Raw genomic sequence first — 12,424 nt, forward strand, 5'->3', positions numbered from 1 at the left:
CAGCCACATTTGGCTCATAATTTCCACCAATAGATGATCCATCATCTGCCCTTGATTGTGTACCTATGTGAGTACCTGGTGGCATCACTTCCTGCACATTTGGTGCATGGATAGCTTGTTGTCTATCAACATATGCAGGTGAATTCACATCCTAGAAAGTGATTCTCCTCATTTCCACATCCCTCATGTGTGTCTTATGCATCTTCTTCTCATTGAAGATGACATCATAGCCTCATATGATATTCTTTGCTTCTAGATCCTAGAGACGATAGCCCATCTCTCCACTTTCACCATAACCCTAGAAAGATGCATTTCCTAGACTTAGGATTTAGCTTCTTCCAAAGCTCTTTTGGTACATGTGCAGATCCCTCACCCCCAAATTTACACAAATGAGAGTAAGAGGGCTTCTTGCCACTCCATGCCTCTTCATGAATACCACCATCTAAACTCTTACTAGGTGATCTATTGATCACATGCATTGCAATCTTCATTGCCTCAGTCCAAAAACCACCAAAAAGACTTGCATTTGAAATCATACATTCCAACCTTTCCTAAATGGTGTGTTTCATCTTTTTTGTAACTGGATTTTGCTTTGGAGTACAAGGGGATGTGAGCTCTGTCTTGATCCCATGTGTATCACAGAAATGCTAAAAGTCATGAGAGAGATACTCTTCACCATTTTTAGTCCGTAGGCATTTAAGTGTTCTACCTGATTGATTTTCAACCAAAGCCAACCATTTCTAAAATACCTAGAACACATCGCTCTTTTGAGCTATAGCATAAGCCCACACTTTTCTAGTTTCATCATCAATGAATGTCACATAGTATTCAACCCCGCTTAATGACCATGTAGGCATGGGACCACACATCTGAATGCACGAAATCAAGTCTTTAAAGCTCTTTCTTTCCCCTTTTTTTATGGGCTGATTGACTCTACTTCCCATAGAGACAGCACTCACAAAATTTACAATTAGAAAAACTCAAATGCGGTATATAACCCAAATGGCATGAAAGTTTCATTCCATTCTGGCTCATGTGCCCCAACCGACAATGCCACAAAGTACTTGGCTACTTGGTTATTGCAATAACATGGTCAGAAACCCCTGATATATGTAAGGGATACAATGTCTCACACTTGGCACCCCTTGCCAAAACCATAGAGCCCTTCTGAATTTTCTAAATCTAAAAGCCAAAGGTGGTTTAAAAATCAACATCATCTAGCTGACCCATTGAAATGAGACTCTTGGTCAGGTTAGGCACATGTCTCACATTTTTCATAACAAATGCAAAACCATTTTCAAAATAAAACTTTATGTCACCTATTCCCACTATATCACATGCATAGTTATTTCCAAGATGCACACAGCCTATCTTTCCACTGTCATAAGTGAAGAACCATTTTCTATGGTGAGTAACTTGGAATGAATTTCCAAAATCCAAAATCCAATCTTGGGAATATGCATCATCTGAGAAGTGGTAAGTAGCTCCATAGGTAGACTAGACATGAAGAGAATTTCATTGTCACTATCATCAGTGACTACATTGATCCCCTCGACCTTCACTATTACTTTGTCTTCACTTGGACTCTCTTCCTTCTTATGTGCACCCTAATTTGCATTCTTTTTCTTATCCTTTTGCTCTCTTTTCAGCTTGTAGCAATCTTTATTCATGTGGCCCTTCTTGCCATGATGGTAACACTCAATGTTATGTGCCCTAGATTTGTTGCAAGACTTCCCTCTCTCTTGAGACTTCCCCCTAAACTGCGATCTGCCCCTTTGCACATTTAAGGCTGCATCGTGCTTGTTGCCTTCCATAGACTTTCATCTAATCTCCTCGGCCAACAAGCTACCCATAACATCATCAAATTTCAGTACTCCACTAGGTGCAAAGTTACTAACAGCTAGACAGAATGTATCCCATGAGGATGGCAATGAACATAAGAGAAATATTGTCTTAGTCTCCACATCAAAATTCGGCTTCTAAGCCTGAAGCTAGCTGAAAATAATATTGAATTCATTCAAGTGAGAAGCAATGGAGACCCCTTCCTTCATCTGTTGCTCAAACAACCTCTGCATGAAGTAAAATTTATTAGAGGTAGTTTCCTTCTCATAAGTGGCACATAATTTCTTCCACAAATCTTCCTTGGTCTACTCATTTACTATTATGAAATGAAGTGACTCTGCAACATGAAGTCTAATAGTAGACTTTGCTCTTGCATCCTACTCATTCCAATCATCCTCAGACATAGCTGCAGACTTTGCTAATGCATCCTACTCGTTTTAATCATCCTCAGACATAGTTGTAGGCTTAGTTGCAATCCCTTCCAAGGGTTTAATCTACTTCTTTTGAATAAGCACATCCCTTATCTATTATTTCCACAAAGAAAAGTTTGTCCCATCAAACTTTTTAATGCTGAAAAACTCATTTTCAGACATGGAAGAGGATGCAATGATGCAAATAAAGCAAAATCCCAAGTGCTAGTGCCTGCAAGAAACAAATCACACTAAATACCAAGTGCACTCAAATATGTATGCCACAATGGAAGGTAGTATCACCAAAGAACACAAAGATCAAAGCATCAAAATGCATCTGACTCATGCGCATATACTATGCATCCATATGAGCAAATTTGGCCCAAAAGAAAATGTCAACCTGCAATGACAAAAAATGGCAAACCCAATGCCAATAAGAGCTAAATGCCTCAAGAATAAACACTGTCCATGCGCATAAGCATCATCAATGTCTCATCCAAGAAAGCATAGCACAATCGGTGCATCAACCACAATGTGTCAAAGCTATCCCTCAGCATAAAATAACATCCATGTGCAAAGTGACCATCAAAATAGAATCCCACAAGGCAATCTAGGCCTATCAGCTCATCTCTGAGAGCACTGATTCGTTGCAATGGGAGAGCTGGAATTTATGTAAGCTCAGTATTCTGGGTAGGGCTCTTGGAGCCAGGTACAATCATCACTTGGATTTGGCAGCAAGTGCAGCTAAGAGTTGGAGAGTGCTTGAAACTCTATTCGAAGCCCGACTTAAAAATTCCAAGGTAATGTTGAAGTAGGAGTTCTTTTTTTTTCCAAAAATGCGGGTTATATTATATTATCAAAAAAGTTATATACAACTGTGCGTTATCGACAAAAGAACTTTCTGTGATAGGCAGCAAGCAAATTGTCAAAACATATGGGCATGAGTTCAAGCATGTAGTCCTTAGAGAAACCCCAAAGCATGATCCGGTAACATCCTTATAGGTTAAAAATCTATTCCAGCTCTTCTTTGACTTCACCGGAAGCTGACAGAGTGGCATTAGCAGCTGATAGAGAGGGATTAGTAGCCATGGAAGCTGGTGGAGGGGCAGCAAGATTGTGCATTCTTTCCCTGAACTCATCCATAGTAAGTGCTTCTCGACGAACCTTGTATGAGACGTTGGAAGGATCTACACACGAGGTTGGTCATTTGAAGGGACGCATGGGAGGAGGCAAGATCCGATCCACTGATGCAACAGTGACATTTGTTCCCGTGGGGAGAGGTGATACAAGGGGAGCTGAGACGGGAGGAGGCATCGGCACAGTAGGGGGGACCGGAGCTAGGGCTGTGGTTGGGGCTGGGGATGGGGTTCGGGGTGAGATCCGTAGGAACTCTTCTTTTTCAACTTCCACCAATTCAGCTAGCGCTTTGGCTTGGTCCAGCAATGTGAGTTCCTCATTTGCGAGATTTTCTTCAATCTTGAAGCATTCTTAGGCTTGAGTGTGCAGAAGGCCGAGCTTCTTGACATTATCTCTTCGTTCCTGTGAGCACCCATAATGATTCAAAAACAATTTTAGTATTTATTAAGACATTATTAAACAATTTATTGCATCGTTGAACCAAATTGACTAGAGTGCTGATGCTCTGATGAGGTTCTAGTTTTGTGGAGCTCTATTAGGAGAGTCTCCGAGGAGGATGATCAAGTAGCTAAAAGGGAATATGTGTCGGTGTATCAAATCCCACAATTCCCTAGAATAGGGACAATTGAGGAACAAGTGTGGGATATCTTCTCTCGCTCTGTTGCATCTTTTGCACCATCCATTCCCGTGCCCAATCTTTTGGGCTCAAACTGCGGTCCAAATACCTCGGTGTAGGATGAGCCAGAGATGGCACGATTGCTTTTCAGAGATATCTCGATCCCAGACTTTAGAGAATCTGTGAGACCACCTGTTGATATCATCTCTTCAATACCATGTTTTGTTTAGTTTGCTTATCAGCTCCTCCTGTCCATCATTGACGATAGGAACCGGTGAAAGATTATGTTGGCCCACCCATCTGAATTCTCTAGTCGCGAGAGGTAGACGACCACCTAGCCAGGGGAGATTTTCTCTGGACCACAGCTTGCCGCTCCTTTATCAGGGGGAGGTCGAATCTGTTTAATTTGTGTGATTCCAATAGGAAGTTATCGTTGTGCCACTTAGCTTGAGCTCGGTCCCACAGATCTCCCCATACATTTATCCCTCTCTTGCTTAACCTGAGCGCTGCTTTAAGTTGGTCATCTCGTAGCGGGTGGGCGCTAAACAAGATGGAGAACCAAATTGAGTCTTGGCTACAGAAGGTGCCTGTTTTCCTTGTAAATCCCTTCCATTTCAAGAAAGGTCGCGTACTTTCCCAGGCCCTCCACATCCCTTTCCACAGCTCTGACCCTTTTGTGATGCATCTTTCCTACCTGAGAAGGAGGGATCTGAGTGAAATCTCTTTCCAGTGTCTACACCGGTCAGGTTTGACTTTGCAAGAGTTCTTTAGTTAAAGACTACAATGACCTTGGGAGAGCACTTGAGCAGGATGCACTCAATTCTACGGCAACTCCTCGATCTCAAAGTCAAAGTGGAAGATGATGATAGTAAGGCCGTTTTGGTTTTAAGTTTACCTCTAGTGTATGTAAGAATCGTGAAGATCCTTCGGGTCAGCAAAGAAGTGTCACAAATTGAGATGATAGCAACCTTATTGAATGATGAGCGTCATCTCAGAAGATGGAAGAAGGTTTTGAAGAGCATGTGTATCTCTCGAAGACAGCTGGGAAGCAGGTAAAGAAAGATTACCTACGATGCGGCTATTGTGGCAAGCCAGATCACAAGGAAGACTATTGCTTCGAGAAGAGAGATGACACTGAGCGGAAGAACAAAGAGCTTGGGAAGCAAAAAGAGGCTTTTCATGCTATCACAGAGGAGTTTGTCGGGCTGTGTGTTGTTGATGACTACACATACTACGAAGAGTATGCTTTCTGAAGTTTCGGAGTGATCTCAAGTGGACGAATAAAAGTCAATAAAGATTGTAATAAGGCAAGACACCCGGTAGGGTTGAGGCCTTAGTGTGTCTAGATTTTGTCAGTCAAGCGTGTCATTTAGTCGTGTCAATGAATTGTGAATTTCTTAGGGCAGCGTCATTTTGAAAAGCACTCACTTGATTTGTGACTAGGTTTAGCTGCTCGAGTGTGTCGTTTTGTCAACTTTTATGCAAGGTTCTTTGTTTTAAATCTTATGATTCTGTTGGCGGTATGCAGTTCCTCTTGAGATTCGCCCACTCTTGGTATGAGGGGTGTGTTGGATCGCAAACCTTGAGTGGGTTTGGTTTGCTTAATAGGTTTAAGTATACGTCTAGGGGGGTTGGTGAGTAATCTACCACATGGCACGTCTGCATGCATGGCATCAGAATTATAGGGGATCAGAGCGGCTCCTTTGATCATGGCTACTACTTGGCGTAACAAATTATGCCGGTGTCCAATTTCTTTTATGAGTCGATGGTGAGGTGCTTTGGATATGAAAGTCGCCAGAGATGTAGTGCTCTGCATAATTCTGCAATCCAAAGCTTTCTTTGTCTATTCTTTGTGTATTGGTTTTTCTTCTTTGCTCAGCTCATGAATTTGGTTAGTGGTGGTGAATAACTTGCAATTTACCAAAGCCATGTAGCAAGTGTGCTTGAGAATGCAATTGAAAGTTCACAAAATGCTCACCTGGACATAGAGGTGCCACACATCATTTTTTTTGCAATGAGAGAGGGAGAGACTCTTAAGGAGACATGTGCCACTAACAATATAAGACTATAATCTATAATTAAGCCTTCTATCGCTCAGATCAAGCAAACTTACGGTAGGAACCCATGGAGAAGTACTGAGGCTGAATATTGATTGGGATCAAAAGAACTTGGACGATGTCGACGATATTGAGGAGTGGGAGTGCGAGTGTTTTATCTTATCGCAGAGGACAGACAGCTCACCGTGCCAAGGTCTTAGTTTATGCGCCATTCTAAACTCGCGTGCATGTGCAGGCCAGAGTGTGCTGCTTTATAATATACGAGTTCTTGACCTTGTCCTATCTTACTTATATTACAACACGTTTGCATTGCTGCTTATAGGATATCGTTATTCCCCTTACACGACGTAAGAAGGCATCCAGCTCTGAGGGCGCACGTTGCTCTATACAAAATTACTCTTTCCAAGGTGCTCTACAGAAAACTACTCCTCTCTATATAAACTCCTCCTCCAAGATGCTCTCATTCACTATCGTGTCGTGACCTTCAATGCACAAAAGCCATCATGGTCTGTACCAGCGTTGCTTTCTCTCCACCGAACCAATGCCTTAAAAAGAGCTTCAGACACCAAAGCAGAGTGTGTGGATTGCTTGCACTTTAGCTTTCAATTGTGTGTCATCCGCGTTGCCTAGCTTGATATAGTGTCCCCTTTCTCACATCAATCAACTTGTGTAGCTGAGAATGAGAAGGTGTAAAAAACAAAAATGCTCTTGAATTTTCATGCTCTATCTAATGAGGGTCTAATGACAGATTCAAAATTAAAATTTGAGAGGCCCCAATCACTATTTTTTGGACAAAATAGGGGCGATGGGGGGGGGGGAGGTCATGTAAATGGTATCACAACTTGCAAACTGTACATTTAAATGAGGAGGTACCTTAACACTCTTTGGATCACAAAATCTAGTATACAAAGTCCTATCCATAAAGCATTTTATTGATGCCTTTATCAATAGAATTATCACCTCTGGTATATTTCTAAAGAGGTTCTTGACAAATATACCAATGGAACAGAGAATTTTCAACAATTTTGACAAGTAGGATCCATTTTTTCCATGCACTAAATGAGGATGAAATAATGCAGGACATGTAAACACTTACTTTGGTGCTCCTTCACCCTAGAATGAAAGAGAAAAAGATGTGGAAGTTAATAGGGAGGAAAGCATTCTTATTAGAAATCTAAAAATATGCCTTCATGCCATGTCCTTAATGAATCCACTCATTTTGGTTGTCATTAGGATCAACTTGCTAGTGTTGGAAAAGAGCAAGCTGAGCAAAATGGAGACAAGAAGATGGACACAAATGAAGAACTGTCTCATAGAATGAAGAGAAATGAGGGCCATATGTAGGCTACCTCTACATCCACACTGACATCATAGATGACCTCATACCAAAGGCCACCAAGCTCCTAGAATCTCTCCCCTATCCTCTAGAAGCATCTAGCTCCTCCTCACATACCTAACTGTCCCTCTAGCACACACAGAGGACCACAAGTGTGCCTATGGAGAGGCAGGACATTGACAAACCCCAACAAACCCCCCCTCAAGGGACTGCCTCAAGCTATGTCAAGGATACAGCTAGCACAATGTGAGTTCAAATCCTCATGGAGGATAGTTGAGAGGAATTTTCATGTCAACAAGGGCCGAATGTTATTCATTAAGAGGGTGAATTCCACATCAACATAAAAATCCTTTTATAGCAAATTGCTTAAAGGGGGAGGTACAATTGTATTTGTCATAAAGGGGGGGAAATTGCACTTCAAAGCAAGGAGAGAGCTTTATTTAAAATCTCATTTGGCATTCAATAGGCATAATATTTGGAGGGGTTTATCTTTTATCACATAACTCCAAAATGGGATTCATCTAAACTAGATTTGAAGGCCCAGAGTGTTAATACCCTGTAACAAATGTGAGGAAGTACGCATGCCTCTATTAAATAATACAAAAATATTTGTTCAAGTGTGTTCTGCTTCTCCATATGTATGTTGCAATTTGATTTCAAGAGTCCCCTCCATACCTGTACTTGTCATTATTAGTTAGATAAGTATTTTTAAAACCCCTTCCTATCCTTATATGGCTCATAAGCCCCCCAAATTAAAAAATCCCCTTTTATTAACACACCTACTAGCTTGCGTGTTGTATAGAGTGACCACCCTGGATCTAAAAGCAAAACATTTTTTACACAGTGCATTGACTCAAGGCTTGAATTGCAAAAGGTGTAAGTGCAGAAATAAGATATTATCTTTGGAGTGTGCAAGGTGTTACTATTGGGTGCTACATAACCAAACTGCATTAGTCATCATCTGTATCTATATGTTATTAATGCAATGACCTTCATGGTAGAATTTAGAGCACTAGAATATTTAATGTTAAACGAAGTAGCTCCCAGAATCAGATATGCTAGATGAAAACAATTTTTTGTGGAAATGCAAATACTCATAATTATTATAGAGTGGGTAAATGGCCTCATCATGGTAGGAAATAGCAACAATTATTACACTCTCTTCATTATTGGACTTTATGTAGATGATCTCAACTTACCAAATAGCACTAACAAGTTGTTAAAAAGGTAAAGAACAATCTATATAAAAGATTTGAACGCATAATTGGAAATTATTGCATTTTATTTTGGGCTCAGTTTGAGAAACCAAGGATGCCATTTTTCTATGTCAAATAACACTCCATATTGAAGCAACTTAGAAATTAGAATTCCATACCAATGAGTTCACTTATAAAGACATATGCTATGCAATTGTATTGAGTGAGCTAAATATCGAGACCTTAACTAAGGAGAGGGTTGGTACATAAACGCATAGCTAGTTGGGTCTTGTGATGCAAGAGGGACCTACGCATATGGTAAATCTTTCTCGCAAATTTTTAATTGCATCTTGATTTAGTGATGAGTAGGCAATCATATATATATCTATCATAGGGGTTGAGTATATCTCTTGAATAAAGTAAGCTTGCAGCTAGGTGGCTTACATAGCTCTTGGAGGGTCTTGGAACATTCCTAGATGATCCTATTCTTGTCCTTTGTGAATTCAACATGCCATTGCTTTGGCTCAGAACCCGAGAGATAGTAAGCACATTGATGTCCAACATCCCTTGATGCATTGACAAGTGGAGTTAGGCATTACTTAGTTAACACATTACTTGTTAATAGAATCCTTCCCATATGCCACACCTCCATCCACTAACAAGGGTGCATTGATCTCTCAATCAGTATTCACTTGGTGTGACATATTTGGCTGCATATTTATGAAAGCTTTTCTAGGAAATCAACCAAGTGTGAAACTCTTATGGACTTTGGCAATCCCTTACTCAAGTTAAGTTTATGTTATATCATGGTTCATTGTGTACAAATAGATTTGGGCGTTTGACCAAACCTAATGTATATGTTATATGATGTTCCTTGTGGATAGTGTAGAAGGTATACATTTTGTAGGGTCACCTACCTAAGAGAATATTGTTAATATGATCCTATGAAATACATCTTCAATTCACAATCATTGGACATGCAACTAGTAATTTCTATTCTAAAAATCATAGACGTACATACATGAAGGGGGATTTCCTTGTAAAGATATATACCTAGATGAGTCCAAAAACATGCCCAAACTCACCCTCTAAAAACACAACATAGCGCAATTTCAAAATTAATGATAGTCACTCTCAAGGTTGAAAACCATAAACTCCATCACGCATAACAAGGACTAGCTACTATGACATCCCCAATGACGTCATCAACGCCCAACAATGGGTGTAGGCTAGTATAAACGTATGCTCTCACACGCACAAATCCACACACCCACACATACTTGAGCATTCATTTATACAAAGTCTTCGAACTGAGTTTCTATCAACACTCCAGAGGTGAAGGGCACTCAACCATGACTTAGGCTAGCACTAAAGGAGAAGACTAGTCAAAGGGTAGTCCAAAATCTCTTCATTCAAGCTACAACTACTTGTGAAAACTAAACAATTTCATTTTAGCCAAACGGGCATCTAAATCTAGCTGATAGGGCAACGCACCACTTAAGATAGAAAGAATTATCGCAAAACCAACAGGCTGCAACATGGACGAAACTTCACAAGGTTAAATTTGCATGTCCGCTAATGTGGCAAAAGCATATACCTAGATGAGTTAAGAACATGCCCAAACTCATCCTCTAAAATCACAACATAGCATGGTTTCGAAACTCATGATAGTCACTCATAAGGTTCAAAATAATTAAGCTTTCATAACAAGAAAGAAAGCCAAGCCTTACCAAGGGCTTTATAATAATGTCTTAAAATCACATCATGTGTAGTAGTGAAACTCGAAAAAATACTGAGTCATTACTACCACGAATGAAACATTTACAATTTCCTCGCTAGGCAAGTCTTGGATTCTACAAACCACGAGTCCACCCCTCAGCACTAATAGTGTATCGACAAGAACCTCTCTTATAAGAAGTTCCAAAGCTAACACGTACTAATGACTATGAGCTATAATTAACAGGGTACGAAGCGTAGAAAATTCGGGACAGTAACTCAAAAGGCAAAGAATCTCCACCCCTCAGCACTATCTCTTCATACATTTGAATCCACCCCTCGGCAGTGATAGTGTATCGACAAGAACCTCTCTTTATAAGAAGTTCCAAAGCTAAGGCATTACTAATGACTATAAGCTATAATTAACAGGGTATGAACAACATGGAAGGGTAGATAAATCGGGAGAGTAACTCAAAAGCTTCTAGGAAATGCACCATGGAGGGGAACTCACAACCACAGAGAGGGAGAGGGGGGAAGAGACAAAGAGACAGAGAGTCAGAATTGATTTGCTGTGATAATTGCTGTTCAACTTCTGAGCTAAATTATGTCACCATAGCTGATTTCTGGTAAAAGGATCTGTGCTTGTTCGAAGAGCACAACACCTAATAATAATATGAATACAGAGAAATAACTCGACTCGACATCATCTAAGAGAGCTTTCGTAGCCACATTCACACACATCTTCTTTTGTGTGCCCTTTCCGGAAAAATGATCTGCGTAACGAATTTAACATGATGATCACAAAGAGCAACAATTGAATCGTCCTGAAGCAACAGATTCGTTAAATGAATCACGTATCAGTTCATGTCGTATTCCCAATTATCATCGTTATCGTCAGGAATCCCTTTGCCTTTCGCCAAAGTTTCCTTCGGACCTACTTCAGGCCTAGGAAAGAAACGCCTGGCAAGAGACATTGAAGTCCCCTTAGCTTCATCAACTACCTTCCCAAAAGACACGCAAAACATGATAAACTGCGGCGCAAAGGACAGAATGAAGTGCTAGATACAATCTTACTTGGGTCTCTTTCGCTGCAAGGCCTGCCTCTTGCGCTTCAGGATGTCCTGCGGGGTCTCGAAAAACCTTCGGCGTCGGCACTCACTGATGACGCCGGCCTGCATGACGGCTCTCCGGAAGCGTTTCACCACGGACTCAGCGGGTTCGTTGTCGCCCACGAAGACCTGGGCATTGTAGGACCCTTTGAACCAAAGGAGGTTGGCGAATTGGAGGGATGGATGGAGGATTTGATGAGGCGAAGAAGGTGCGAGGGGGAGGGGAAGGGAGGTGGGTTTAGGGGCGACGGAAGGGGGGAAGTTTTCAGAGGAGGAGGAGGATGAGGCCATGGCGGAGGGCAGACGACAGGAGATGGGTAACGAGCTCCAAGCCATAGCTCTCTTCCTCGTGAGTTTTGGATAGGCTCTCGACAACTCTTGTACATCGGTCTCCCGAGTTAAACCTATTTAGTGCAGCTTAGGGTTAAGTTTATTTAGGAGATCCACATGGACTTTCTCCTCCGTTTTTTTGTCTATCTCCTACTCTCTTACTCTCTTAGTTTCCTTGTCCATAGCTTCCTTGTGAGATTTTGTTCCCAGAGCGCATTTCCACTTGTTTGTCACAGACAGCAAATATGCTAGAACCTCCTCCAGCCCACGTGTAGCATTTGGCAAAGGGCAGGCAGCACGAGATGCTGCGTAACTAGTTCCACACCATAGCCCGCCCTTGTGAGTTTTGGATAAGGTTTGAGGACTCTTGTCCATCTTTCTCCTAAGTTTACCGTATCAAGGGTGGGTTAGGGTTGAGTTTAGGAGACACATGAACTCTTGTCCATGTGTCTCCTAAGTTTCCTTGTCCATAGCTTCCTTATGGGATTTGGGGGACTTTCACGACACGTGAGGCCCCAAAAATTGATGTCCGCCATGTTTTGAATAATTGTAAGGTGTTCGTCCATCAACCTTTTCACAATAGGCGGATGAGTTTTGAATATATCATAAATGTGATGTTTTCAATCACCAAGGAAAGTTGGCCTATTGGTAGGTGCTATAGACACCAGCTTGGTG

At 41.3% G+C, this 12,424-nt stretch overlaps 1 protein-coding gene across 1 annotated transcript; it reads right to left on the reverse strand.

Annotated features, from left to right (window-relative positions):
• Nucleotides 1–10,871: 10,871 nt before the first annotated feature.
• LOC147894180 (uncharacterized) lies at nucleotides 10,872–11,800 on the reverse strand. Its single transcript, XM_087384974.1, has 2 exons — nucleotides 11,385–11,800; nucleotides 10,872–11,270 (listed from the first exon to the last, which is right to left on the reverse strand). Exons 1-2 carry the CDS (start codon nucleotides 11,753–11,755, stop codon nucleotides 11,168–11,170), a joined length of 474 nt encoding a protein of 157 aa, XP_087241100.1. The 5' UTR covers nucleotides 11,756–11,800; the 3' UTR covers nucleotides 10,872–11,167.
• Between the last annotated feature and the right edge of the window lie 624 nt (nucleotides 11,801–12,424).

This window comes from Dipteris shenzhenensis, chromosome 14 (assembly GCF_047967505.1).
Source record: "Dipteris shenzhenensis isolate YYH24624 ecotype China chromosome 14, Dip_SZ_1.0, whole genome shotgun sequence".
Lineage (NCBI taxonomy): Eukaryota > Viridiplantae > Streptophyta > Polypodiopsida > Gleicheniales > Dipteridaceae > Dipteris > Dipteris shenzhenensis.